Here is a 27,182-nt window from a genome sequence, read left to right as displayed (position 1 = left end):
AAGATTTCCCTCTTGAATGCAGGCGAGTACAAGTCTGAGGAGCCACTTGTAAAATGTACCGACTTACATTCAGCCACTGAACGCAACACGCTGAAGAGGAAGAGGGGACCATGATGGATGTGGTAGCCGTCTAACTGTAGAAAGCAGTCGGTGGGTAGGCTTGCTTAATTCCTGACATGAAATATTACCTGCAGCTCTCAACAGAGCAGACCTGCTTGGATGGCGGGAGAGATAGCATCCATCCTTTCAGTATAAGAAACAAACAAACAAACAAAAGCTCCAGGACCCCTGACCCAACAAAGGAACTACAACTGATAAGTTAGTACCAATTTCTCTCTCTTTTCCCGCTTCGCTCTCTTTTCTTTGAATAGTATTTCTCTGCCTTTGGCCCCAGTTTCACCTTGCTACGCCTGTGCCCTTCTATTAAAGGTGGTAATGGCTGCCAACTTCCCTCAGGCCTTCTTTTTAATATTTGTCACTCATGAAAGAAAGAGGGGGGGTAGGAAGATGATAAATCTTACTTTTGCCAGCTAAGGGCTTCTATCTCCCAAACAGAATAAAATCCAGTCCAAAACACTGCTGTGCGCATTAGGAAGCTGTGGGTTTAAGCCTTGTCCGCCATGATCAAACCAGGATTTATGAAGCATCATAACTCCCGACAACATCCAGCGGCTTATTAATTTTATATATTTCTGTCCATTCCCTGATATTCCCAGCCTTGACAGTCACTCAAGATAAGCCAAAAGCGTTCTGACAGGATGGAGTGTGTATATATTTTTCACTGTTCTGCCGCTCCCCTCCAGTTGAATAGGTTTAGTAGAAACCTTGAGACTGCTGTGGTGTGATTTGTCTCTGCTTTTTGTCTTCACTTGCAACTTTCCCATTTGTAAGGGCCCTTAAATCAGCCTTGCACTCTGCTGAGCCATGAGAACAGGCCAGTGAGAGACGGGGAAAGGGAGGAGTGTGTGTGTACGTGTGCGCGCGTGTGTACAATATGTCTCAATGTATGTTGAGACACAGACAGAAGGAGGGAGGGGGAGAGAGAGAAGGAGCTGATTGGCTCCACCACGGTATCACACGTGGTTGAATTTTAATCAAAACACTCACTAATCACCATTTACAGGCCGTCTATATAAAGGCCTGTTCTCCGATATGACAGGGCAACATGCTGATAGGGTTTAATTTAACTAGAGTCTAGGTCGGAGGCTTGATTTAATGTGGCCCACAGGAAAAGTGAGAAATAGGAGCACGATAGAGAGAGGGAGAGAGGGAGGAAGAGAGAGAGAGGGAGAGAGAAATGGTAGTTCTTTATGAAATGATCACATAAGTTCACATCAATACAGCCCTAACCCATTACCAGAAACACTACATGAAAGAGGAGGGGCCCTCTGCGAGCACAGCCTGCTCCTCAGCAGAACGACAGAACCGGCTCTAACTCTCCTGACGGCTGCTTCACTTCTCTGACATGCTTTGCAGAAGCAGAACAGGATCCTGACAGGCTGTCTCCAGATAACGCCCTTAACCTCTTGAACCTTGAGTTCCTCTTAATTTTTTTTTGCTCTATTAAAGTAGCTTATATCAGAAAGGGGAACAAATTTCCCCAACTGTATGGGAAATATCACATATGCATTTTGTATCCGCTTGTTTAAGCTACAGAATATCAGCGACCTCTTTGAAGCCAGATGATGAAATATCAAACCTAACCTGATAGTTTTAAAGGCTTGGGGGCCGTTGCCTTTTTTACAAAACCATGTCTTGCAGATTATTTCATACACTTTGACCTGAAACATTTAGTCTTCCGGATCTCAAAATTAACAATTAAATACATCATTTCAAGCTCCTTAAATGTGCTCTTCAAAACTTTGCCAGCACCAAACATCAGCGAGGGATGTCACATTTGAAGCTTTGAGGAACTTCTTTACCCAGAAATCTCGCAATGTGATGTAATTGCAAGAAATCTTGCATTTCATTGTACTAAAATGAAATGCAGACTCTTTTTTTTTTACTGTTTTATCCTTTCACATCGAATGCCAACTTCCAGCCTCTTCTTCCTCCGTTTTATTCTAACCTTAACCCCGGAGTTGTCACACATGCTGGATAAAACTTTTGAAGACGTTTTCTGCAGCGATGTTCTTTCATTTTCCTAAAGCGTCTGATGTTTCTTTTCAATTACATCTTCCTCCACCAGCGCTCCCCTTCCAGCTGCCTGCACTCTGGCTACAACCTCGACCAAGCTAACTAGCCACGGCGGCTATCACACCCAGCAGCGTCTGACTAAGACCCTAGCATGCACTAGCCGGCGACAGCCACAGTGACTGAAGCACGCAGCACTGAGGAGGCAGGCAGGATGTAATCTCCAGGAGCTGTTGATACAGGGAAACACACAGGGTTTGGGTCAAAGGGATTAAAATGGTGGAGGTGCTGGTTGTAAGAAGGAGAGGGGCTGTGAAATAGTGGCGGGAGCAGCGGGCGAGCCACCCCACAACAGAGAGGAGTGGGGAGATTACAGGGAAAATGGCGCAAGGGGGATTCCTGTGAGGAAGAGGGGAAGAAGTGACTCCAAATGGCATTGGAACATAGCATTAGCAGCCGCTATTCAACAGTATGCAGGCTTAGCGAGCTCAGGGCATCAGGAGAGGCGGTCATGTTTTCTGCGCTGGTCAGGTGATGCTTGGCTTCTATAGGTGACAGGTGTGAAGGAAACACACAGAGAGGCTGAAAAAAGGAATAGAAGGCTGGAGTCTGAACACCTCCACTTGAAGACTTGGTCTCTGCTATACGCCGTCACCTCTCTGTGACTGTGACTGTGACTGTCTAAACACTGTCAGTGCCAGAGAGAGAGAGAGAGACAGAGAGAGAGGGAGAGAGAGAAGAAAAAAAATCTAATCTTAAACAAAGGAGGCCAACTCTGCTGGGTACATCAGGCGAGGAGGTTTTAACGGAGCTCTTCATGCTTATGCAAACCTCACATGGTTTGGATAGAGTTCCATCAACAAAACATGTCAATCACTTCCCCGTGAAAAAAGGGGGAGCGATATGAGACTGAAACCTATCTCACACGGACCCAAATACTGTACTCACAGCTTCCATTTCACAGTCTGAGGGAGAGCAGAGTTCAAAAATCTTACATCAATTTTTTTTTTTTTTTTTTTTTTTTCAATCCAGCTATCCAAGGGCTCGGATTCCAGTTACATTTCACATTGAATAGACTTGTGTTTCCAGCAGTCTAGCCCTCTTCTAGTATGCTGGCTAGTGGAGCGATGACAGATTGGTTTCCACTCACTGCACGGGGGAGCACAATGGAGTGGCTTTGACAGAGTTAAGAGAAACAGTGCATCAGTGCCCCCCCTCCCCACACACATACACCCCACACCCCTTCCCCAATCTCTCTTTTCCCTCACACACACACTCACACACACGCACGCACACTTCTTTATTTCTCTCTTCCTTCCCTGGGGCTTAGAGAATGGATGGCCCTGTCTGACCTGGACGACACTGATGTCTAGTCCTCTACACTACTGTACCTACAGCACGCCTGTCTGCTCGCCCACCGCTCTGTTCACTTGCGCTCCCTCTCATTCACACACGCACACACACGGAACGGGGGGCACCCATCTCTGTCACCCAGCGCCGACAGGCAGAGGTCAGCAGAGCTCAGGCACTAAAGCAACCTAGAGGAGGTGAGGCTTTAGCTTCATAAGCAGCAAATATCACCGTCATGGTGAGGACAGACACGAGGCTCAAGGCTTAACAACCTTACACATGTAAAAATCAAAGCGTTTGCTGAACTGTAACTCACTGAGATCAGAGCAGGAACTCCTAGTCAACTTTGTTTATCCTACACCTTTCAGTTATACAAACACGTAGCCCAAAGTGCTTCACACAGCAGGACAGTAAAAAGAGATCTTATCAACAGCAAGTCGTAATACTTGAATCATGGCACTGGTTGTTTGTCATTATATCTAAAAAGAGACCACATGATCATTTTCTAACTATGTCCATGTTGTCTGATTCTATACCTCAACCTGTTTATCATAAAATAATGGGTGACATGGACACATCACACAGGAAAACAGTTTGTCATGACAGAGATGGAATTAACCAGTGTTTTTTTTTCCAACCTATAACCATAACTATAACCAAGTCTCATAATAATTATAATAAGTACACACTATTAAGCATTAGTTAAGCATTAATAAATACTGAATTCTTCATTTATAACACATGAATACTCATTATTATGTAGTTTATAAATAGTGTTTATCAATGATGAGTAAAACATTTTTTTTAACTGTGTTTATAAACTACATACAAATGAGTATTCATGTGTTATAAATGATACATTCAGTATTTAACTAATGCTTAATAGTGTGTATTTATAGAAAGTGTTACCCCAAGTCTCTTAGCTGGGATCCCTAACTATTCCTAAGCCATAGTTTACGACCAACAACATGTCTCTCGTTGTACCAGAGCTCCCTTTTTCCTAAATTTAAAAACTGCACACTTCACTGTGTGGGACTCACCGGGATACATTTTCAAGGTAACATGAGGCCAGGGACTAGTGTTAAAACTGAGCTGGTGCCTTGCCTTTGCTGAATGCATGTAAATGATAGCATAACATTCAATTTGGATACATTTGTTACCCTCAATGGTTCTTCATATGCACATACTCAGGTGCACAAAACAGATCTGCAGAATTGTCAGTATCACAGACAACCCACCCAACATGTGCTCACACCAGTAAACAACCAAAAACACAGGTTGCTTCATGATGAAAAATCAACACAAGAAGGATTCATACATTCATACAGTATGAGCACTTTCTTGTCTTCCACCCAAGGCCGAGGTTCGATTGAATTTAGGCGACCAAAAGTACTTAGTTTTATAGGCTAAGGTAGCGCTAAGGTCATGGTATTAATTGTAGAAGTCAGACATTATGTGTGCCCAGTCATCCACGGCTGTCATTACCCCAGGAGGGGTTTTGCTTTGTTAATGCTACTACATCCTCTGCTGGTGAGGGCAGTCTTTGTCCTGCTCAGTTTTTCGGGTTATTTTACTCTAGAAATGAACAAAAAAGGGCAAAAACTGACCCTGACTGCAGCTCTCCTGTGTGCTATCTCCAGATGACTGGTGCACATGATGAAATATGTTTTAACCACGCTTCTAGGAGGATTATTCACTTTACCTCATATCACATTTCCCAACTACAACAGCGGCTACATCTTCGCTGCTCATTGCTGAAGCCACCTTCCTCATCCCTGTGTCCTTACCCATGGCATTGGGCTTTAAGAGGGGTAGAATAGCTAAGATCCCTTGACCAGATTGCATGATAAAACAACCCACAGATAAGGTACTAGTGCTAGAGGTGGCTCGCCGTTGTGTTCCTCCATGCGTTGCAATGAGAAAAGAAAAAGGGGGTGATATCACACTGATAGCGCACTCTAAAGACTATGGGGCTATGTGTTTTTTTTCCACGCAGGTGGATGTACAATCAATAAAATGGATTAGCTGCAAAGGTATGTATAAAGGTTATCGCCGAGCGCGCCTGCATGAACACAGTGGCGACCCCACAAAACAATTTTGTAATGTGTCGAGCTATTTCTTCAGAGAAAATCTGATTATGTTTTGCCCAACCTAAAAATTGATTTGCAGGGGTTTACATTATCAAAGGAAAAATGGAGCCTGCTCGACTATAGACCCTATACGGCTTGAGTGGAATTGTTGCAACTCTATTCTCTAAGCTAGTGCTATCATCATCGTAACTGGTAGTGTTGTATGTTTTTCTTTTAAAGGTGTATCAGTGTTTTTCTTCCACTGTCATGCTCTTTTTTTTTTTTTTTACCCCCTTCCTCTCAGTGGGCTTTTTTTCATAGTATGATCATCTCCTCTCTCCCTCAGTGCATCAGAGTTGCACCTAGACTCAGTTTCACTTGTTTAGTTCCACTTGCTGCAGTCCTGTGTCAACCCTCAGAGGGACTTTAACCGTGTGGTTTTCCATCACGCTGACTGACGATCTAAACACCCCTCCACCCCAGTGATTCCTCTATCTCTCTCCCTCCATCTCTCTCTCTCACTCACACACACACAGACACAGACACACACACATATACACACATTGTGACCCCCCTCTCGCCAGATAAAAAGGCACCAACCTCACCCCCCCAACCAAAAAAAAAAAATCTGTGTGGATGTGTAGAAAGGCCCCTCTCTCTCCAGCTCTCAGCTTTTGTCTCTGATTATCCCTCCACACACCACACACACACATACACATGCACACTCACAAACCCCCTACATCCTCTGTCTCCACACACACACACTCATACACTCTTCTTCTCAACCTGCTCCTGGATCTTGTGTGTATGTGTGTGGGGGGTTTGACTCTGACCAATGGCATCCAACAGCAGGGCTTTATCCTGAAGCACACTGACAATGCTTTTCACACCTACTTACCACAGCAGAGATGGGGGCGGTGGGCTGGATCATACCCAGGCCTAAAAGCAGGCTAAGGGTTTTTAGAAGACACACATAGAATGGACTCTTTAATTACTGACTCAAGATCCCGCAGTAGATTAAAAAACCTCGCAGAGGCTTATTTTCATATCCGCAGAATTTTTCAATGAATATAAAAATGGTCATTGATTATGCTGTTAAGGGAGGGAAGTTAAGAAGGGAAATATAAAGTACATATAATCACATTAACTTGCAGTGATTAATGTAATAAAATGTGATCTTTTTTCCCCATCTGTATTGAACACATTCAATACTGTGGAGACATGCTCCAAATATTAAGAAGCAGCTCCTAAAAATCCACTTAACCAGCTCTGTGTGCAAAGGCATCTGAGAGAGCAGTGCAGATAACTCATATAACATGCTTACACAGCGCCGATAGAGAGAGAGAGTGCACATGCATGGATGAAAAAAAGTGACAAAAATAATCAAAAATTATGACTCATGTGCCTGTGGCGCCGGTGCACTCTGCAGCCGAGCACAAGTGGTTGTATACGTGTGTTCCCCTTTTTGCAGACACACTTCCAGCCCTCCTGCATGATCAATACCAAAGCGTTTCTCATCATTGATTATACAATTATAGAGAAGTTAAATCTGTGACACACTCATGCAGGAGCATTAACCAATGCAGCAGCCTGTGGAGATGGAGAGGAGGGAAGAAGCTTCCTCTTCACTTTGTGTTTTTTTTTCCCTTTTTTAAAAAAAACGTGGTGCTTAAAGCGAGCTCAGTGTAGTCCAGGTACTTCACTCAGATGATTATAATGCCACGAGGGTGCAATACATCACTCTTATTAGCCACACTGGAGCACAATGGTATCATAATTAATGGTCGCAGCAGGATTGAACGCTGCCCTGACATGGAAAAGTGGGCCTACTTAAGCTCTACAAGGCATTTAAATATGCAGGGTGAATGGCACAACCCAAACCCTCCTGCTCTAAGGACAGCCCACGCTCATTAGCCTGACACCCTCCGTGGCATTGATACAAGGACGACCGGCTATACTCACACATACACACATACACGCACGCTCACAACACAGATCACAAGCACATACTCAAAAAAAATGCGCATGAACACCACAGCTACAAAATGCTACATGATGATATATGAAAAGAGCAGTCTCATTCCTCATCAGTGCCCATCACTTCTTTTGCATCTTCTCCCCCTGTATTGTTGTTTTTGTCTCAGGGCTTAGTCTGCGCTGAATGCAGATGGACACATATGTGTCAGCAGCCATTATGCGAATTTTCGGTAATGGCGTTAGGTCCGTGTGTGTTAGTGTGTGTGTCTGTGTGTCTGTTTGCAGTGAGTGTGGGTGCTGTGGCAGCAAGAAGAGTGTGGTGTCTGGAGCCTGTGCTATACTGTCTAGCACAGGGGAAACTGCCTGTGCGTCGGGAGAACAATGCACATAAAAGGCTGTCGGAGGAAGTGTCTGGAGCGCACGTCTTTCACATGGCTCTGAATGGAGCAGTGTGTGTGTGTGTGTGTGTATGTGAAAAAAAACAAGTAAAAAACACCCTCTTAAATATGTTTGTATACAGAAAAAGGAGAAAATAATAAAAGTATGTGTTCCCCTCTTAGTCATGCATACAGCTTGTATGTGTATGAATGCTTCCAAAATGCATGTGTGGGCTGTGTAAGTCCTCTTAGATGGCCGTATGATTTGGATTTCAGTGTCTTCAGCCCACCACACACACACACACACACCCCTCCCCTTCCTCTCCATAAAGCCAGCTTTGCAACTTCTCCTCAATTGCTAATGTGGAAGCTACAGCTAAAAGACACGCTATACTCAACAGCTGCCAAATGCCTAAACCAGCCTCTCGTCTCCACCCGGCTCACTCCAGCCTGACCGTACCCAGTTATCGCGTGGCTCAGTGCAATCAATTATTGTTGCAGTGGAATCATTAATAATTTCCTAATGAAAACGATTCTGTTGATCTCTGTTGTCTTTTAATTAAACATAATTAGTCGGCTGCTCTGAGCTGTGGTGGGGACTCCTTTAGGGTACAATTTTGTTTTAATACACTGATAATGAAATTTTTACATTGTGTCAGTTGTTTAGTTATTATTCAGTCACACTATTTCGCTATGTTCCCAGATAACAGATAATAACCCTCGCACCTCCTATTCGCTGCAGTCATTTTAAAAGAGGAGGGTTGAAATGAACAATTAAATTTTGAACTGTAAGAGTCCTCTCCTCTCACCAGTTAATGCTGCATGCTACCAGTGAGCAGTGCAGGAAACAGTGCAGCTTTATGTTTCATTTCTGGAGATAAAAAAAAAAAAAAAAAACTTGAAGTGTCTTTGTACTGTAAGTCTTCGCAAGTCTGGTTTTATTGAAAAAAAAAAAGAAAAGAAGAAGAAGAAGTCAAAGAGATACTACATCTGTCCAGGCACCAGTTCATCTTATGCCTCAGAGGTCTACGGCTATGGAGCAGTGGAAAGAGCAAATGAAGGCATAAAAAAGGATCTGATTGTGAGGACTTAGAGAATATGAAATAATACAAAGACACAGCGAGTTAGCTAATTCTGCACTGTCCGGGCTTATGTAAAACGGCCTAGTTACATTGGTCAATTTCTCCACGAACAATAGGCTAAGTTGCTCTGGAGACTTATTGGACATGCTGTATCTGAATGTGGTCTGGCCTAAGAGGCTTACAGTTGAAAAGTTTAGGTGACCTCTGAATAATGCCACATAATGTGGTCACAGAGTGTGTGTATAGTTTCAATGGACTCTGATATCAGGTAACAATGGAGTAAGCACAATGAAGGTTCACACTGAGAATGAATTGAGTCATATATTGTAGCATAGGCCTTAAAATGACAGTTGTCATTTCTTTAACTCTTTAAAAAAAAAGATCAGAACCAATAATGGATTGAATTGAAGAGTCAAATTTCAGCAACACCCAGTGAACAAGGGAACTACTTTATTTTCCCATCCCAGTTACATCGTGTTGTAAATGTGTGTTAATTTGCAGCTGAAAATTGCTCACATGCACATTGCTACTTTAAAAAAAACTGTATGTTTGTGAACTGTTTTTAAATATCTATAATGTTATTTGGAAGAAAAGGAGTATGGAAGTCAAAATGATGACACATTTTTTGTTGATTCGTGCACAATCAGAAGAATAGAGAATAACATACACATGGATGAATCACAACTGGGCTTAATGTTCATTGGCTGGGTAAGCCAGCAAGGACTCATCCCACAAGAGCATCTCTTTCAAATAGCATCACAATGGCATGGCTGCAATAATAAAAAAAAAACACAGAGTGTAACTCTTGATGGTTACAATAAAGAGACACATGGTTAAGTTTATGCAATGGACAGGATTTGATTTTTAAGCTCAAATATTGGGGAAAGGATCACAGTTGTTTTTTGTTGAACTAAATATTTCCTTAAGGTTAGAGAGGACCTTTGTTATGACAGTTACAATAATAAACATGTTGCTACTGTTGTACAAACAGAAATGATCCTCCAACCATTTCTGAACGTCACCTGACTCCCTCTTTGCTCCTGTCACAACTCCTACAGCCACTAGAGGTCACCTATCAGTGAAAGGTGAATAAACTGCTGACATTGACCTTTAGGTCAGCTGCTGAAATACATCCCACATTCAAACTGAGTCTCCATTGGAAACTAATTCAAATCAAAATGGCACTGGGTTTCATTCTGTGTTAAATGTCTCCTACTCTCCAGCTGTATTGTTTATCAATCTGTTGTTTATCTGTAGAGAAAATTCCTCGCTAGTTTCTGTCTTTCTGTGTCCCTGTCTGTCACACTCTCCCTCTCCCCCTCCCTCCCTCTCTCCCCACGGTCTCCAGCATTACTGTAACATATAATTACTCTGCAGACTTGCTGCCTGTTTCTATAACTTCAGCGCTTCAAAGAAACTGTCGGAGTGTGGAGGAGAGCATTGTGGGAGTTCCAGGTGGATTTCTCGATAATGAGTTAGCGCAGTAGTAGAGTTGAGCGTTTTAGTAATGGCTGGCTGCTAAGGCTCTTCCTAGGAGTTTAATGTAAAACAAACAGGGCCATGCTGACAGCCTGGGAAAAACAGATATTGCACATTTCCTACTTCCACTTCAGGGCTCTCGCTGCCACTCATTTTAAGAAAAGGAATTCAAAGAAGAATTTATATTCATGAAATGGCTCTGTGAATCATAATTTGAGACCTTTAAATGCCTTGAACATTACTCCTGGTCTTTGACTTCTAATTTTTTAAACGCTTCTGTCTTTCTGCTCATCTGGATGAAATGATAAGAGACAGGAAACAGAATATAAATTGATGTAGTGTTATTATAGGATCCCAACATTAACAAAAAAGAAAAAGAAAAGAAAGAATCTATATTTGTCACTATAGTTAGCTTAGCTTGTCGCGGTGCTGATGTCCGGAGGCGCCCTGTAGGGGACCGGACTACACCACCTTGCTGCTTGTTACACATTCCACTGCATGTATTATACATAACACACTGCTGGAACACAACTCTCAGAGGAATTGTTTTGCTGAATCCTGTCCTCTCTCCCTCTGCACATATTTCCCCAGACTTCCTGAATGACAAGTTTCGCGGATGGAGGATGAGCAGTTGTTACAAAATGTAATGCAGAAATCATAGGACAGAACGCCCAGCAGTAAGCTACAGCCACTCAAACCAATCACCAGTCCTTACTTAAAGATACTCCCCCATAGATTCAGACTGGCAAGCATCCAAAGTGAACTGCTACTATCTTTTCAGGCAGCCATAAAGAAAGCCGAGACCACTGAAACGTGAGCCAAAACATATTCTGCAAGCATACTGTGTATTGAGATATTCACTGTTTTCCATAAGTAACGCATCTCAGGGAGCAATGAAGCAGCCGACAGAGGGGAAACAGCACAGGGGTGAAGATATAAACAATCTGGGGCCTCAGCTTTTCGAGGTGGCGAGAAAGTTCCTGTTGGACTGACGAGCCGTTTCCTTTTAGTCAACCCACGCTAGTGTCGACATGATAAACACAATTCCAGTGCTGCTTGGAAACTGCAGCAGAAAGACCAAATTCAATATTGAATTTGACAAGATTTGATATTTCCACCACGCCGACATTCAATTTCAATGTCACCTCCAGAGGGTGCGCGCGCATGGACACGCACGCACACACACACACACAGACACACACACACTCATGCAGATTGGAATATTTAACAGAAGGCGATGAAGAAGAATGTGAGGTGTAAATCGACTCTGGACGCAAGAGTCAAACGGCTGAACGGCATCAAACACTTCACCACTTTCTGAACTTACTCCAAGTCCAACTAAGAAAAAAAAAAATCGCCATGAGCAAAATGTGGAACAATTTTTGGTAAGAGAGCTGAGGAAAAACGGACACCCAACCAATTTATCCAAAGCTCTGTGGCAAAGTTGCTACAAAGCTGCTTGAGTCAAGTGTGGGATTACACAGTATGAATTTTTTGTACCTTGTGGTATCACAGTAGTATCGAATTTTTTGATATTTACTGTAGTGTTCCTTTCAAAGTCAAAAGTGAGAGCTCAAGCCAGCTTTTTTTCTCCCTCTGACATTATTATTCAATGAAATGAAACAAACTCATGCTGTCTGATGTATTTGATGAGTGTCTGTCTCACAGCTACAATGAAGCAATGAGATCATTTGTGTCTAATCTAGGATTTAAATTAATTCCTTGTATTCAGAACTACGACTGTTATCATGTAACATCAGTTGTGTGGAAGTTGTGTGCTGATTCTAGTGGAGGATTTAGAGTAACAGACTCATACAGCACAGCACACAACAACTCACAGGGGGACATGTGGAGATGTTATTGTGTTTAATTTAATAAGGTCACACCAGCAGTGACAAACAGCCGAGGTGTCGATGCTGCATGTGATGCTATCTCGATACATGTATGAAGAGCGGCAGAGGAAATTCTCCAGACTTAACAAAAAAAAAAGAAAAAGAAAAAGAAAAGTGAGAAATCCTGTTATTGCCCCCTTTTTTTTTGTTTCATACAGTCAGTCTCCGAGCAAAAAGATTAGAAGATTTTAAAGAAGTGCATAATCTTCTTTAACAGCTTATCAAAACTTTAATGATTTGGTGATAAAGAGCACAAAGTTAAGTAGCCGGTTAAGAGGATAACTCCCCAGTGCAGTCTAGTGATTAGTAGATGAGAATTGGGAGACCGAAAATCCGGGTTGCAAATCCCACTCCTGCCACTTATTCACTTTGAGGGAGAAGAAGCTCCATTTCAGCTTTGGGGGTATTGTCACGGGGTAATCATTTTTGAAAAGTGATAAATGGAGCCCCCTTTTCCTTCACCCTTTGGAATCCAAAACACATCTTTATTTACGTATTTATTTTGCTAGTGTCTCTCTGGTTAACACCCGTCAAGACCCAATTATAGCCGTAGACGTCTCGTGCTTTCATGAGAAGTGAAGCCACAGACTGGTGTGTCAGGGCTGTGTACACTTTAAGCATCTTCTCATTCAGCCTGCAACAAACCGAGTCGTCTCCAGATCCATGCTGGCCTGCTTTAATGAGGCTTTTCTCTGGACACAATGCAGCAGATTGAGGAATTTATCTTTATGTCAGTGGGTCATTTAGGGTTTTTCTACTTTTCGGGGTCAGCTTAGAATAAACAACATGGATTTCATGACAGATATGTTGTTGTTTTTTTTATCTCCTCTCGCATATTTACATAAATCCATTTCTAGAGGGCTCATATGAATGTCCGATTTATTAAAGATAAACAGCTAAAGCTTTGCTGAATTAGCGAGAGAACAAATGAAGCAAAATGGCAAACCCATCTCCACTCAAGCTTTGCTCGCTATCTGCTCTGAGATAGGGATTCACTTAGTATAAAAGAGGAAAAAAAAGGGGCATTAATTACCTTGTGAAATCTAAAGACCATTAACTCTGTGTGTCAAGTGATGTTTCTCAGTTCCTAATCAGAGTTTTAGTGATATAAATTACTCTTTGGATGAGAGAAACAGATATGGTGCAAGAATGTGCGCACGTGTGTCTTTTTGTGGTGTGTCCTTGTAGCTGTGCACATGCAATTATTCGCTTGTGATTACTTATTTGTTTGTGACTTTGAGAAGCAAAGAGGGCAGGAAAGAGGGGAGAAAAAGTAAAAGAAAGACAGAGGGGAGAGAGAGGGAGAGAGGGTGTGAGAGAGAGAGAAAGAGAGACAGGCAGGAGTGGAGTGGATGGAGAATTGTCAGTGTCTTTGCTGTGGTGCTGTGGCGTGGTGTGTTGCGCTGCGGAGAGATAACAGGATGCCGGCGCTGCTTGCTTACCTTTGCTGTACACCACACAGTTGTTTTTGTTGTCTTCTGCTCCCTGCCAAGTCACATCCAGCAGCCACCTGGGGCCGGCGCTTAGCACCACCGGGACCGTGCTCTTCGTCTTCTGGACAGGAACAGATAACAAACACTAATCATTTGCTTATTTTGCTGATTAAAGAAACACTAATAACCACTGAGTTACGCTCTTCTGCCGCTCTGAATGGCCATAAACAGACAATTTCACAAACTATAAAGCATGTAACTTAAGTCCACCCAATCCCTTTTTTTTTTCTTTTTTTTTTAACATTGCTGAGAAGATTTGAAAATCAGAGCAGGTTCTGTGTGTGTGTGTGTGTGTGTGTGTGTGTGTGTGTGTGTGTGTGTGTGTGTGTGTGTGTGTGTGTGTGTGTGTGTGTGTGTGTGTGTGTGTGTTATGGCCTGAGGACTAAGGCTGCAGTGGCTGGAGTGGTGACAAATGGGGGCAAGAGCCTGCTTTGTATGAAAAACGGAGGAATTCTCATCCAGGATTGAACCCAATGATTCAGCATCAGATCTCTTAGATTAACAAGAACATCTCAGGTGTCTGGGAATTATAAAAAAAAAAAAAAAAGAAAGAAAGAAAGAAAGAAAGAAAGAAAGAAAGAAAGAAAGAAAGAAAGGAAAAAAAAGAGCTGGTGACTTTCAGAGAGAAGGAAGCGAGTGTTCAGCAGTGAACTTTGGGCACATTGTGCTTCACTATCGCCATGATCTCACTATTTCCTGAAACAAGCAGGGAAGAATTTAAAGAATCAGTATCCATTTCAAAGGGCGATTGAGGTTAGAGTTTTTATAATATGCTGGGAAATTATTCTGAATGTGTAAGGTCGTTTTTCTTCCCGGTCAGAGGTCAAAAGTGGAGCTTTATTTCTCAGCAAGAGAAAAAAATAAAACAGGGAGATAGAGCACAACGTCCACTGTAATAGATTCACATGGTGCAGTGTCACCAGTTTATCCATATGTGATTCTTTTCTGTTATATTTTATTTTGGTGTTTTTTTTTTATTATATATATTTTTACTGTTACTGCAAAATGTGTGCTTGAGATGTGTGTGTGTGTTTGAGGGAGAGTGTGGGGGTTGGGGTTGGGTGGAGGCGGTAGCAACCTCTCAGGCAGCTGGGTACAGTAGCCTATTACTTAAAGGCAAAATGTCAGTATTTCAAGGCCATTACTTTTGAACCCTTGGGCCCTTCTTCATTAGGATGTTACAGAAATAGTTTAGCTAAGAGAAAATGGGTTGGGGTGCAATCTCGACACTTCATTTCTTTTTCCATCTGAGGCAGGCAGCGACAGGACACTGTCCATCTGCCTAATGCAACAGAAAAACACTGGTCCTCTCCTGTGCTTTTCACTTATTTCTCCCCCGCAAAAGGCAACAACCTTCAAGGATAAATGCAAATGTCACTTGAGCATGTTAAAGGTCTGAATTGGCACAGATATGCACAAGAGATGAGCACTGTGCTCCGGCAGCGCGCCTGCATGCCCCCTCCTCCTCCTCCACCACCCACCCATTTCTCTTTCCATGAACTCTATCTAGTCGGAGGCTGGAGGACACACTGATTTTTTTTTTTTTTTTTTTTTTAGAGAGAGAGAATTATTCACCAACAGCAAATACATCTCAGAGGGGTGATAAGAATCTGTTCGGATTTTGTCGGCAAAATTAAGGAAACAAATACAGACACTAAATAAAGACAGATTTCTAAATAGTCCTTATATGTATAGCTTTGCACATTGGCAAACTGCACTGCCAAACTGATCAAACACAGACAGTAAATTGTGTCTATTGATATTCTTATTCCTTCTTCTGGCATCTTCTTATCCCGTCCTGGCAGCAGATGAGAGAGAGAGGACCTCTGTAATTTAAGCCATCCGCGATTTCACATTTCAAATTAGCCTCACAATAAAGTCTTCTATCTGGCTAACCTGAAAATCTCACACCCCTGTCAAAGGAGCAGAGCAGACCGGCCGATTGTTGCTAGGACGACTATCTGAAATGGGAATCAGATTAACCCTTTCTTAGATCTCCAGACAGGAGCCATCTCTTATTCAGCAGCGAGAGGCCTCTCTGCCGTCCCTCTGAGACTCTGGGAATTCATGATATTCCAGCTGCTCTTAATGTAGCCAACAGGGACAAAACAGCACATTAACCAGACGTCCTCCCACTGTTACAAGTCAGAATAAATTTGTAAAAAATAATTGTAGTAAACACAATTGTTCTTTTAGTTATTGCTTTGATAGAAACTTTTACAATTCTCAATATGGGTGTTATGTATTATTTAGATTTTATTGTCAATTACTACTTTTTTCTATTGCTTCGTTTCTACTGGAAACTGAGCAGCAACAACCCATGACTGTCTCTCAGAGCAGATTTACATAATGCATCTATAGTGACAATGGTTGCCCAATGCGCTTTGTAAGCATGCTGCATGTAGCAGCCGTCACAAAAGACAAAGAAATGCAGGGGAGCAAACCGCACACAACATATTTAGGATTAAGACATAATGGCGTCACTGCAGGGAGGAGCGTCTGCAAATGCAAATGAAAACATTTGTACAACCGGATCAGCTGGCCTAAGTGGCCGAGTCCAGGAGAAATGCAGATTGGCAGGCAGAAAATTACGATTTCCCTGGAGCGAGGGAGTATATGATGAAATGGTTTTGTAGAAACAAACTCTCCTCTCCTTCTCTACCTAAAAATCATACAGCCAGCGGATGTGACATATGGAAGCGCTTGCCTTCCCCCAAAACAGCTCTCGAGGAGTTTGTAAAATATGCTGACCCCTAATGGATAGATAAACATGTCAGCTGCAAAAAATACAAGCATTTGCATTTGAAGAAATGACTAATCTTTACTTCTTCACTACTTAATGTCATTTTAATGATGTGTAAAAAGCCCCAAAAAAGCTGAACATATTCCTACATACTTATCACATGATCACTGCAGTTATTTGTAATAGATATTCATATAAACAGCACAAGCAAATATGTGTTTTCTACAGAGATGTAGTGTTTGGGATCAGTTTATAGTCTATTATCCCTGTCAGAGCCTGTAAAAACCTCTCTGGCCTTCTTCTCTTCGTAGTGTGTTATGGTTTATCCACCCTCTGCCTTCACTCCAGTGGTTTCAATACTCTCCGTAATTTTTTTTTTTTTTCCTGAGCTCTGTTACCGTTTCTCGTGTAAGAGATACAGTGACCAAAACAGTGTAGTCAGCGAGGAAGTGATTACAAACTGATGCTCCAAATTCGCTATAAAATGAAAATCAATATTTCCACAAGTTGCTGCAACATAAAAGATAACCTTCATTGATTTTTCTAGACTTAGGCCTCTGTGATAAAATCTAATATAAATTTTCAGCCACACGGATTTGGATCAGAGCGGAGCAGGGGCTGAACGATAAGTTCCGTGCACATCTCTCAGACTTGGATTTTTTTCCCCTTCCCCTTTTCCCTCTTCCAAGGCAGGGCTGTACTATTTATAATTGGCCCTGTGTGAGCAAAAGCTTCTATCAGGAATCTGTTCTAATTTTTATTACTGAGAAGCTAAAGCCTGTTCCAGATAATTTGGAAATTTCAGGGGAATTGTGATAGAGCTGATGGCACAGCCGGACTGACTCCAGAAAGGAGCTAACCTGTAATAGCCTCTGTGGCTGCGCTGATTAAATGTTGCCATAGATGAAAGACCTGCCATCACCGCAATAAATTAACCAATCACACAAATCCCAAGTCGCTACTAATCCCTCCTTGATACCATGATCCTCTGATCAGCTGAAGGAGGTGAAGAAGAAAGTGGCTTGTGACACTCAGCCTTCTTCTAACTCCCTGCTTCCCTGTGTAAACAACAAGCTAATGATATCACCGCTGACCATTTCACCACCACTGGCTACTCTTAACCCGCTTCATGGTCAGGGCAGGTGAAATCGATACAAACCTTGGTGGGAATGATTATTTTCCTCATCGCTTTTTTTTTTTTTTCCTCTCTCTCTCTCTCCCTCCACCAAGGTCACTGACTGGCACTGTATCTGTCTTGATCCCACAGCTGCAGGATTTAGACAACTGAGAGATCAAAACCACTCCGTCTGAATATCTCAAGACATTCATGGGCTTTATATCCTGCTTTTCAACACCCACTTGGTATGAAGTAGTGCCATTTTGAAACAAAAACACCAGTTGAAATGTTTTACTAACTAAGAGCATAAACATCTTCTTTGAATATCCTCTGATTTCCTTTTTTTTATTACTAATAATAAATAAAATTGGGGTTTTTCTCCCCCACATCATATTTTGACCTTGTGTTCACATCCCAGCACCGCAATAAATTTAGAGTGCCATGTCCATTTCAGACAACACTACTACCAGTATAAATATAACACAAAAAAAAACAAGCTTATGTATGGGTTATGTCAAGTTTATATGTTCTCTGTTTCTAACATGGGAGTAAGGATAAAGGATTTGTACCTGTTTTACCAGTCAGTTTACAGCAGACAGCACACTCACACCTTGATAACGTCCATTGCAATTAGTTGTTCACTGCGATGAAACAAATTGCATGTGGTCAACTGGAAATTTCATTAAGGGAGATTTTCCTCTAGCTCTCGTTATCGCTCTGCGTATTAATATTTTCTTAGCCTCAAGGATGGATGGGTTGCAAGGGTCTTTTTTTTTTTTTTTTTTTGTTGGAATAAAAACGGCCAAAGCCAACCTGCCTCACAGTCTGTGTTCTCCCACCACCACCACCACCAACAACATCCACACGCTAGGTAAAGCTGTGTATATATGCTTAGTTAGGAACCGCATATTTTTCATTGTGCCCTGGAATAAGACTCTCTGTCAACATCCTACATAAAGTGGGAAATACCTCCATTTCTCAAGTCTGCTTTTGTGTCATTTTCTGCTCTTCTAAATGGCCATGGTTACATCTGCTGAAATGAAAAGATACCTATATGCTGCTTTCATTCCTTTTTCACCCCACACCCCCCGCCTCTCTCTCCCTCTCTCTAAGGCTATAGCATCTGCTATTGGGAGGCTAAATAACAGAAATATGCAGGAATTGCACACTAATTCCCTTTAGAGATAGATCTTGGCTGGTGCCCTGTCATAAATCAGAGAATTTCGATATGAAATGAGGCAAGCTGCTCTAATCATTTCTGCATTTCAAATTGGATCACTGGCTCAATCGCTTGGCTTTTAAACTGCTTGCCTAAGAGCAAATGTGAGGTGGGAGATAATTCAGCTGAAATCTCTGCCTGCTCTGTGCGGCAGTTAGTTTACTGCTTGAGTGCAAGAGAATGCTTTTTTCTTCCCTTAGCCCATCTTTCTCTTTTCAACTTTGTTAAATTGACTTTTCATTTTAAAATCGATTAAATTGAGAGAGTCACTGCTGTTCCTGGAATCTTTAAAGGGACACCCATCACTGTGCGCATGTGCCTTTATTTGGCTGCTGCTATCATGGCGGCGCTATGGGGAATAAATATTTTCTCATTTAAATCACCTTTTATCCTGCTGACTGGACTGTAAGCATCAAAGTTCATGTGCTGCATTAGCTATTACTTATTTCACTCCATTTAAAGGCTCACAGTGGTCGTGTTTATATTGACTATGGGTGGCAATGCGTGATTACTGTACGTTCAGCTGCATTTTTTTTTTTAAAGACATAGCAGAGTGGTAATGAGGCAGACTAATCATTGGCTGCTCTGGGTTTTTTTATTTTCTGATTAAGGAGTAATGCAAAATCATTAACTGAATATTTTATAACATTTTCAAACTGAAAAAAGCAGATGCTGCTTTGTAAATCAGGGAGGAGAGGAGTGAAGAATAGAGAGTCGGACGTAGAGGGGATGGGGGGGGGGGGGGACTCAATCCGTACTCCATTCTTCAAGACCTTCAGGCGCACTGAGGTGCTCCAACTCTAAAGCCAAACAGTTTAGCGTAAGCTGTACCTGCCCTGAAGACAAGCAACCTCCTTTCTCCACCCCTGCCTTCCTTCCTTTCCTTTCTATTCTTTTCCTTCCCTTCTTTCTTTACTTCCTTTTTCTTCCTTTCCTTTGATTTTTTCCAAGTCATTTCATTTTCCCTTCCTGTCATTTCCTTATGATTCCTTTCCTTTCCTCTCCTTTCCTTCTCCTCTCTGTCATCTCTCCTTTCCTTTAATATTCCTACATCCCCAGCGCCATTCTCTCCTGATCCAGGCAAAACTTGTACACGATTCGTCTTCACTTCCCACCATCTCTTGCCCTTGAGCTTCAAATTACAATGTCCCCAACTTTCTTTGTAGTGGAGGATGTTTAATTCAACTTCACAAGTGAACGTGTGTGTACTGCCATAACTCTGTGTGTAATGCGTATGTCCTGAGAACTATTTGAAGTTGTAAACAAGAGAAAGTAGAATTTGTAATGTGTGTGCTCCAGGACTTGTAATCGTGTCTTGGAGGTACAGTGTACATATCCACATGTGTGCTTCTTGTGTTTGGCTTTGGTCAGAGGACAGAGCAGTCCCGTCGCTTCACTACTCACTGTTTGAATTACTCGAAATTTCCCATTTGAATTCAATTGGGAAGGACTTGTTTGATCTTTTGCATGTAAGTTAGGGACGACTCCCCGAGCAGCGAGAAGCTGTGCGAGGGAACATAATAGAGAACCTGGAGCCAGTAATGTTCACCTGTATGGATATTACCATGGCCCCTGGGGGTCACGGTGGCAGGTGGCATATTCTCTGGACAGAACCAGTCTTTCTCTGTCGGGAATAAACATGCAGACGGGGGTTTTCTTCAAAGAGGAAGAAAAAGGGAAGTCAGGAGTCAATCAGTCAATGGGGTCACAACAAATCCCTGCTCTCATAACCACACGTGGAAGACTAGGATCAGTCACAGGCAGTAAATAAAGACAAACAATAAAATAGTAGGCATGATGCTTGAATAAAGCCCCTGCCTTTAGATAAACCTCTGTGCCCCCTTTAGGTATTGGATTTTAATATTCTTTTGAACTCCCCTCTCTTCCCTGCTGGAGTTATAAATTTCATGATGCATTAGAATGGCATCTACTGTATGCGATTTTTGCATTTCGGGAGCCTCCCTCAGTCGATGCAGCCAATCTCACCTCCTCATTCAAAAAACTGAGCTCCCTCCAAATCTGAGTGTCGAGAATAATAATTACAGTAAACACAGTGGGAAGTACAAGAAATTAAAAAAAGAAAGAAAACAGACTTGAGGCGAAGAACAAAGAAGAAGATACACGTTAAACTCATGATGAACAAACTGGTCGGCTATCTGTGACTCACACACACACACCACCTGATCATCTACATATTTCTGCAGTGTTCAATAGTTTGATCTCAGAGTGCACTTCTGAGAAATGGGGTCTCACTAAATCCACTGTAAGAGACCAACAATATTTACACCAAGTTAAGTAAATAAGATAAAGATGGTGAACTTGCCCCTCACTAAATGCATTAGACGTGAACTCTCTTATCAGAGTCTCAGCACACGCACTGTTAAAAGATGGGTTTCCTGGGCTGGAAATGGTCTTTGTTACCCAATTAGTTTGCTGACGACCCCGTGGTATAATATTCCTGCTTTGACAGCCTCACACACATCCATCTAATGAGGCGCTGCTGGACCACCACGGAGTGAATGGACACTGTCCAGACCTTCATCTCCTCCAGCACCTATCAGCTTTCTTATCTTCAATGCTAACCTTTTTTTTTCTTTTTTCTTTTTTCTTTTTTTGGTCAGAAGACTTGAATTTTTCTGCTTGGTTGTTCATCCGTCCAGCGTCATTTTAACAGGGCTTTGTCTATGATAGGCCGCGAGCCAACTAGGCTGAGGATCAGAGGGCTAAGGCCAGGACAGGGGACAGCGAGGACTTATCAAGGTCTACCAGCAGGGGTTTGCCTCCCTGTAGGGTGGCTGTCCTTCTTTCTCTGAAGGAGGTGAAGCAAGTAAAGCCTCTGTGCTGGTCCTCTTCCCTCACTAATTCAAGAGAGAAAGAAGGGGAGAAAAGCCTAGAATAGACAACGTCCATGTAGAAATAATGTTGCAGAGTCTCCTCGCCTTGCTTTCTAACATGAAGCTCACACTTTACATCTTAAAAAAGACACAACAAAGACACTCTCTTACTATCTCTGCAATCTCAACTGAGGGATGAGTCCATCTTCTACAACTTCCACCCCCCCTCCTCCCCCCCCCTCTTCTCTGTACTCATTTTGTGCTGGAATAACAAGAGCACTAAGGGCTTGCAAATGGAAACAATCGAGGATTATCTGCACCACTTCTCAAGAAAGTTGTTTCAACATATCATGAGTTACAGCCATGACAGTGACAGATGGCAAAGCAGCTGGCACCACTCAACTTTGTTTCACTTTTCTTTCTTTTTTTTTTCACTTCTCTTCCATCTTCTTCTTCTTCCTCTTGCGCCTTTGCTGCAGTAGAGGTCTGTTGTGTATTGAAGTGTTGGATAATCATTCATTTGGGAAGACATATTGCATACGGTAATACAGTACAAGGCGATATGTGTGAAGCCGGGGACTTCTGAGCTTGACTATTGTTGCCTGTCAGACCGACGTTCTGCAAAGACTGAAATCACGGCTTTGCTTATTTGTGGAATCCTTAAAAATAAGGTATGTAACAGCCAAAGGATCATCTCCCTAAATCTGCGACATGGCGTCATTCAAATTCATAAAACTCAAGAGATAAGTGTGGAAGTGATAGTGTGTGACTTGTTCAAGTATTATGCCATCCCGAATGGAACAGTTGCTCATGAATGTTAATGTTCATATCAAGCTGTTCGTGTGTTTACAACATACAGGAACCATAAGTAAGCAGATACTACATCCATCTCCTCGGTGTGACAGTTTGCTACACAGACTGTGCTGCTCCCTGATGGAGCCCTGGCAGACAGCAAACACCCAGAGAGTTGTGAGGGGGACAGGGACGTCCAGCTCACCCTACAGCCCCGTGGGTGTGAAGAGAGGCCCCCCAGGACCTCCAACCTCACTGGGGCTTTCAGCCATCACTGGTCTTCTTGCTCTGCTGCTGCTGCTGCTGGTGAATGGTGCCTGAACAGACTGTTAGAGGAACACAGTTGCTTGCCTATCTATTACAGCTACAGAGTTTAGTTATAGTTGAATGGCCACATCTGCAGACGCACGCAATCACTTTAGCTAAAGACACTTTGGCAATATTTTTTTAATGTGAAATCTGTAGACTAATATTCATCTCTTTTATGTTCCTGCTTTAAGACAGCAGCAACAAAGATTTTTCACACAGAGACTGGAATGGAAACACTAAACAAGGATATACTGTATTTTCTTTTAATTTTTGTGACAAATCTGCATTTTAACATTTATAAATCTGACCCAAACAGATCTGGGGATTTGGCTGCTGCATTGCTGTACAGCAAAAAGATTATGGTGTAAAACAGGAACATGTCCTTCTTCCAGACTTTTAAATATAATATCAAACATCTAAATGTATATAAGCAAAATAAAACATATATATAAATAAAATGGCCTTTCAGAGTGATATATTATTTGATATTACATTATTTGCAGTGTGGGTACATTTACTGTAGTATTGTGCAAATTTTAGGTATTTTTCTTTAGAAACATCCTCAACCAAAGATTATTAGGTTGTTAATATGGTGCATCATATAAAGCATTTCAGCATTTGCTCAAGTCAGTGGAGCTACTTTTGACTGTATCATGTTTTGTTATATACGTATCATATCATTACATTATACTGTACACTACTTTTTTAAATCTTAAAAGTAACTAGTCACTATCTGTTGAATAAGGAGTATTTCACTGCAAACACAGACAATTCAAAACGAATATAGTCTGATATTGAATGTTACATTTAATTTGACAAACTATTTAAACCTAAACCAAAACTGCAGTGAATTATGCTGCAGATCACCTCCATCTTTGTATTTGTGTTTTGATCTAGTCGCTGTAGCCTTGGCACGTCTGAGGAAACCATGCAGCCATTACAGTGAGCACAAAGCAAATCAGTGAGTCCTGCTCTGCTTATCAGGGGACCTGCCATATCAGTTTGGCTAGTTGTGTTGTGATGTAAGGACAGCAAAATGTCAGGTTCACTTGTAGATCAAGTCAACCATGCATTATCTCTCAAACAGTGGAGCTTGGCTGCGGCTGTAATAGCTCTGACTAGCTGACTGACTGACTGACTGAGTGCTTCACGGATAATACGTGAAGCTGTGGGCGGCTATAAGTTCCAGCCATGCTTTGAAAACTTTGAAAGTGCAGCCTTGGAAAAATAATAACAATAAAACAGAACAATAGCTGTGTGTGTGTGTGTGTGTTTCTTTGGCCACAGTCTAAGACTCACTCACCATCAAACTCCCAGAGAGACGTCAGTGTCATGTTGATCTGTGCTAAAACAGCTCAGATTTAAAGGGCTACTTCAATAGCATGAGCTTGGATGAGTCTCGTTTTTAATGTAAGAACATGCAAACCATCGATAATGCCATCGATAAATATATGGATGACATTGAGCAAGGGAAAGCAGGCCAGATAATTACCATTTTACCCATCTGAAGAGACCCCAGCCCTGATATTGGTTTAAACCCAAGAAATAATTGATGCATGCAATCACAAATTGGTTCTCCGCCTAAAATTTGGGCCCATTATTTCATTAGATGAAGCCACATTCTTTGTGCCAAAATTATTTGTGTGTCCAACACAGAAATTCAAATCCTGTTAGTCCTGATAATGTCTGGCGCTTTCAAAACCATATCCAAGACAGTGTGACTTTCAGATGGAAAAGCACAGGCCACCTTTAAATGCAAACATAAATCAGAATGTTTGGACTTCAAATTGCTGATTTTTTTTTTTTTTTTTTAGTTTAATGGTTTGTTTGTTTATGTGCATGTGCATGCATATTTGATGCTGTGTGTATTTGTGTGTGTGTGTGTGTCATTTAGCAGATATGCTACAGAGAGGTCCTATCCTGGGGTGCCTTCTTGCATATGTAATTGGATGTTACTGTAAATAATTGCCTGGGCATGTGCCAGTGTGATGATGGCGATGATTTGTGTGTGTCGGCTCATGTGTGACTGTATGTGTGTAGAACACGTGTGTATCCTTCTGTATGTTTGTGTGAGACAGTACATGTGTGCATGTGTGTATGTGTGTGTGCGTGTGTGTGTGTGCGAGCGCATCTGCCCCATCCGTACTCCACTCTCAAGTCCCACTGATTCTCCTTTCCAGCCATGTTGAATCCTCTTTTCCTTATCAGGCGAGCCCAGGCCTGCATCAGGCTCTCCTTGCTATGACAGAGGCTACAACAATAGGCCTGCGATACCGCTGCTTAGCGCTGCGTTTCGGAGGGGAAACCTGCCACGGGCGCAGATTAACTACAACACACACACACACAAAATAGATTGCAGCCTCCAAAACAAAACATTTTTCAGAATGCCTCCTCTTGATTAATGAAGCAATGACAAGAAGAAAAATATAATTTCTGAAACAGAAAAATCCGCCACCACTTGTTAAAGTTTAGGGCTAGCTAACAATAAACATATTGGAGGGAGAGGGTGGGCAAAAAGGGGCGAGATAAATGGCTTGAGTGATGGGCTGAATAATTTCTAGAGCATTTTTTGGTTACACAGGCCCATATTCCTACCCTTGTACTAAATTACACAATAATCACACTCCATCGGATGACACCCTCTGTTCTCTCTCTGTCCCAGGTTAAAATTAGGACAGTATCTTGACATTTTCGCTCTTCTGTAGTCTGCAAACTAAAGCTCTCTGTTCGCAGCCAAAAGCACCACATAGTCTGCACGCACACGCACACACACACACTGATTCACTCGTGCCCTCCCACATATACACAGACACTACAGTAAAACCCAAAACACACACTTGAGTGCATGTACACTCATAAAAAAGAGGGGTGCACTTGTGCACACGTGGAAGCACACGTGCATTTAACAGCTATGTTCTCATGTGCTTTTTGGCAAAAAATAATAATTCTTCATCCTCTTTCGGAGTGAGACTCAACACCAGCAGTGTTAAAAGAATGAATAAAGGCTTCTCTTTGTATCTCAAAACAATTTCCAATGACAGAATCAGACAAAAATGTAACAGAGGTTGATGTTGTTTCTCCTCTGTTGTCCTCAGGTGACACAACTCCATATTCCACCTTGGTTTAGATTGGAGGGGGGGGGGGGGGGGGGATATGACGATTATGTGATAATGATGATGTACGATTATTCTACGCTAATATTTTCATACTGTGTTAATTGGTTATTATACTTATTTTGCCCAAAGCACTTACTGACTTTTATTATGTCCTTGTAACCTGTTCCTGAAATCACTGCCTTTGTTTCAGGGCCTTTGTGTGGAAAATAGATTACAGTAGTAGATTTGTTTTTATCATCAACCTATGCTCACAGCAAAATGAGCTAATATACAACAAGTGTATTAAGATGGGAGATAAAAGCAAAAACTGCCTAGATCTTAATCTGAAATTAAGCAAGTCTCATGCATTTCAATTACTGTGTAATTTGCACTAAAAGGCCCTCAAAACACATAAAGACCAGAATTCTATTGAATCCAGACTCATTACAGTGCACCTTGACTAAGCCCCAGTAATTAGCATTGGTGAGGCATTGTACAAGAGGCGGCAACACCCTCATCAACACACATTTACAACAGAGCTCTAAATCTGCTGCTCATTAATAGCTTGCCTCCCAATCAATTATTAACACCTACAATGGAAGCCAGGCTCACCAGGGCCAGGCCTCTCACTCCAGGCAAACCGTGGGCCACCTTCTCCTCCCAGTTCTGTCCAGCATAGGTAATTACCGCTTTTAAAGACACCTGCTACTCAATAGCTTCGACCCAGACTGTTAATTTAGCCCCCCGATTGCAGACATTTATGTCTGAGTGTCACTATTAATTTGCGTTAATTTGGAGAGTGTGAGGAAGCCGGGCAGAGGCGTTGTCGGCAGCCGGCTGAATGTGCTCGTCGCTCACCTGCGCCGGGGCTGCGGCTGTAATTGGAGTCTAATGGTCTGATTGATCAGTGAGAGAAGTGAGGGATGAGACTGCGCTCTGGCAGCTCCATCAGTCAGACAGAGAGAGGAGAGGAGGAGGAGGAAGAGGAACAGAGTTAAGGGAAGCAGCTGACAGCTACAGCAAAATGCAAGGTCCTGGGTGTTTTATTCTTTCTAGGTTTTGTTCTTTCCTTTACTTTTTGTCTTTCTGTCTGTTACCTGCTTAGAGACCTCCCCATTCTGCCTTCCTCAGCTTTGCCTTTGTTACTACAAAGTACTCAGGTACCCAGTGACCCAGGCCAATTACAAAGTTTTCAGTTCACACTCTGGTCTCTGTCTTTCA

At 42.2% G+C, this 27,182-nt stretch overlaps 1 protein-coding gene across 1 annotated transcript in view; it reads right to left on the bottom strand.

Annotated features, from left to right (window-relative positions):
* Nucleotides 1-27,182, bottom strand: part of zfpm2a (zinc finger protein, FOG family member 2a) — a gene marked incomplete at its 3' end in the record, with an annotated part of 116,862 nt that overhangs the window by 30,024 nt on the left and 59,656 nt on the right. The window contains exon 5 of the mRNA XM_083990197.1: nt 13,802-13,913. Coding sequence (XP_083846323.1) covers nt 13,802-13,913 — 112 coding nt within the window. The remainder of the gene's footprint in view (nt 1-13,801; nt 13,914-27,182) is intronic.

This window comes from Trachurus trachurus, assembly GCF_905171665.1.
Source record: "Trachurus trachurus genome assembly, chromosome: 16".
Lineage (NCBI taxonomy): Eukaryota > Metazoa > Chordata > Actinopteri > Carangiformes > Carangidae > Trachurus > Trachurus trachurus.
The sequence above is the reverse complement of the archived record's forward strand: the minus strand, read 5'-3'. Positions and strand labels throughout refer to the sequence as shown.